Below are 2,115 nucleotides of genomic sequence, written 5' to 3' on the forward strand. Positions count from 1 at the left end.
CCTGGCTCCCGCCGCGATGGGGCCGCTCCGCTGGCTGCTCGCGCTGCTGGCATTGCTGCGGCCGCAGGGGGTCCGGCCTGCGGGCCCCATCCGGGCCTTCGTGGTGCCCCACAGCCACATGGACGTGGGCTGGGTCTACACGGTCCAGGTAGGTGGCTGCCCCCGCCCCCAGCCCCCGAGTCCCAGCCCCGCGCCCCCGGCGCCCCGCAACTGCAGCTTCCTCCTCCCTGCGGGATCCGCGTGCGGATTTGCACCCAGCCACGTGGGGCTGAAGCCAGCTAGGAGGAGGGTCAGCCTGGGTTCCAGCCCCAGCTCCATCGCAGCTGGTTGAGAGATCGACCTTGAGCTGGTCCCTTCCTGCTCTGAGCCTCAGCTTCCCCATCCTGAAGGGAAAGTTGGAAGCGGTAGAGGTCAGATGAAGAGCGTGTGGCCTGAAGGTTGGGCCACTGTCACCGTCCTGGTCTGGGGGACCCTGCAGGTTCTGCTCCCTTCCAGGGCCTGAGTTTCCCCTTCTGCAGGGTGCTACTTTGATTGGATGGTCCCCATGTTCCAGGCTGGGAAGGGAGTGGGAACCCAGTGGTGGGGGCCCCCATTCCCAGGGAAGCCTGGAGGAACAGGAGGGGTGGGGCTGGCTTCAGGCCAGGTGGGTGTCAGCCGCTGGGCAGGGTCCCCTGTGGGTGGGAGGTTGGAGGCCAGTTCAGCTGGCGTCCCTGGGGACAGACTTTGGGGTTGGCCCTGTGGTCACCTCAGGGTTCTGCTCAGCACCCTGGCGAGGCCTTGCTTCCTGAGCCTCTCTTGTTTCCCCACCTGCAGAGTGAGAACAGTACTTCCTACTTTCATCCAGGGACCCTGGGAGCCACAGGAGGGGGCGGGTGTTGGATTCTCCGCACAACTCTCTGCACCTGGGGCTGCCGGAGCAGCAGGCCAGGCACAAGGCAACCCTGGAGTTTCCGGGGCGGCTGGGAACTGGCCTCGGAATTCTGGACAGCCCCGCCCCTCCTCTGCACTTTCAGTGAGAGGGGAGGGAGGACCAGCACCTTCACCTTTGTCATCACATCACTGTGCGGTGGGTGGGTGTTAGCTGTGTGCCTGCCAGCCAGGACGTCTAGTAGCTCCTCTCTTCCCTACAACTCTGAAGGCAGTAGTGTTACTCCCCCCACCCTCCCCCTGCTTCTCTTGCCCCAGCCACTCTGACCTCCTTCTCTTCCTCCAGCACCCTGGCTGCTTCTGCCTCAGGGCCTTTGCACTGGCTGTTCCTGCAGCGCTTTCCCCCCAGAGGTCCGTGGGCCTCAGCCCCTCTCTCCCTTCAGGATGTGACTCAGTCACGTTTTCGGTGAGGCCTTCCTGGCCCGCCTCCCTAAGCCCCATGCCCCTCTCTCTTGTATGTCCTTTGTCACTTGTCACCAAGGACAGACATTCTCCCTATCAGCTTGCTGACCCTGTTTCCCCACTGGAGCTTAAGGCTCCCCACCCCCAGACTCTGGAGGGCATAGACCCTCCCCGGCCTGACTCCCAGCCCATGAACACTTGTGAATGAATGATTGAGCAGACGCCAAAGAACACTTGTGAATGAATGATTGAGCAGACACCAAAGAACACTTGTGAATGAATGATTCAGCAGACACCAAAGAACACTTGTGAATGAATGATTGACATGAGTGCAGAAAGACAAGAGGGAAAGCTGTGCTTCCTTACGTCTCGGGGGCAGGTAAAGGGTCCTGTTACCCAGGCCTCCTAGAGCTGGTTTTGGGATCAGGAAGGAGAGACATAGTGAGTGGAAACCCCTATGATTACAGATACAGTAAGTTTGCAGGATGTTAGTAAGAGAGGGAGGAGGCTTTGATGCTGAGTGTCAGCTCCGGTCCTGGGGTGCACTGGGCAGCCTTAGGGGTGTGGGCAGCCCACCCAGATGGAGACGCTGGGAAGCTTGCGGCCATGCTCAATTTACAGAAGAGGAAGTTGAGGCCCCAAGAGGGCGGCTCCTTGCCCAGGGTCACTCAGGAATAACCCACGGTGTATCTGTTCATTTAATGGGCTCTCTGGCCGCCTCTGCTGCAGGCCCTGAAATTCTGAGCGGAAGTGACTGTGGCCGTGGCCCGGCCATAGGAGCTCCTG

The 2,115-nt window shown here is 60.9% G+C and overlaps 1 protein-coding gene across 1 annotated transcript in view; it reads left to right on the forward strand.

Annotated features, from left to right (window-relative positions):
• The first annotated feature begins 6 nt into the window (after positions 1–6).
• The window catches only part of MAN2B2 (mannosidase alpha class 2B member 2), a 32,311-nt gene continuing 30,202 nt past the window's right edge, over positions 7–2,115 (forward strand). The window contains 1 exon segment of the mRNA XM_023737965.1: positions 7–148. Coding sequence (XP_023593733.1) covers positions 17–148 — 132 coding nt within the window. The 5' untranslated portion in view covers positions 7–16.

The sequence above is a fragment of the Trichechus manatus genome, unplaced genomic scaffold, assembly GCF_000243295.1.
Source record: "Trichechus manatus latirostris isolate Lorelei unplaced genomic scaffold, TriManLat1.0 scaffold00111, whole genome shotgun sequence".
Lineage (NCBI taxonomy): Eukaryota > Metazoa > Chordata > Mammalia > Sirenia > Trichechidae > Trichechus > Trichechus manatus.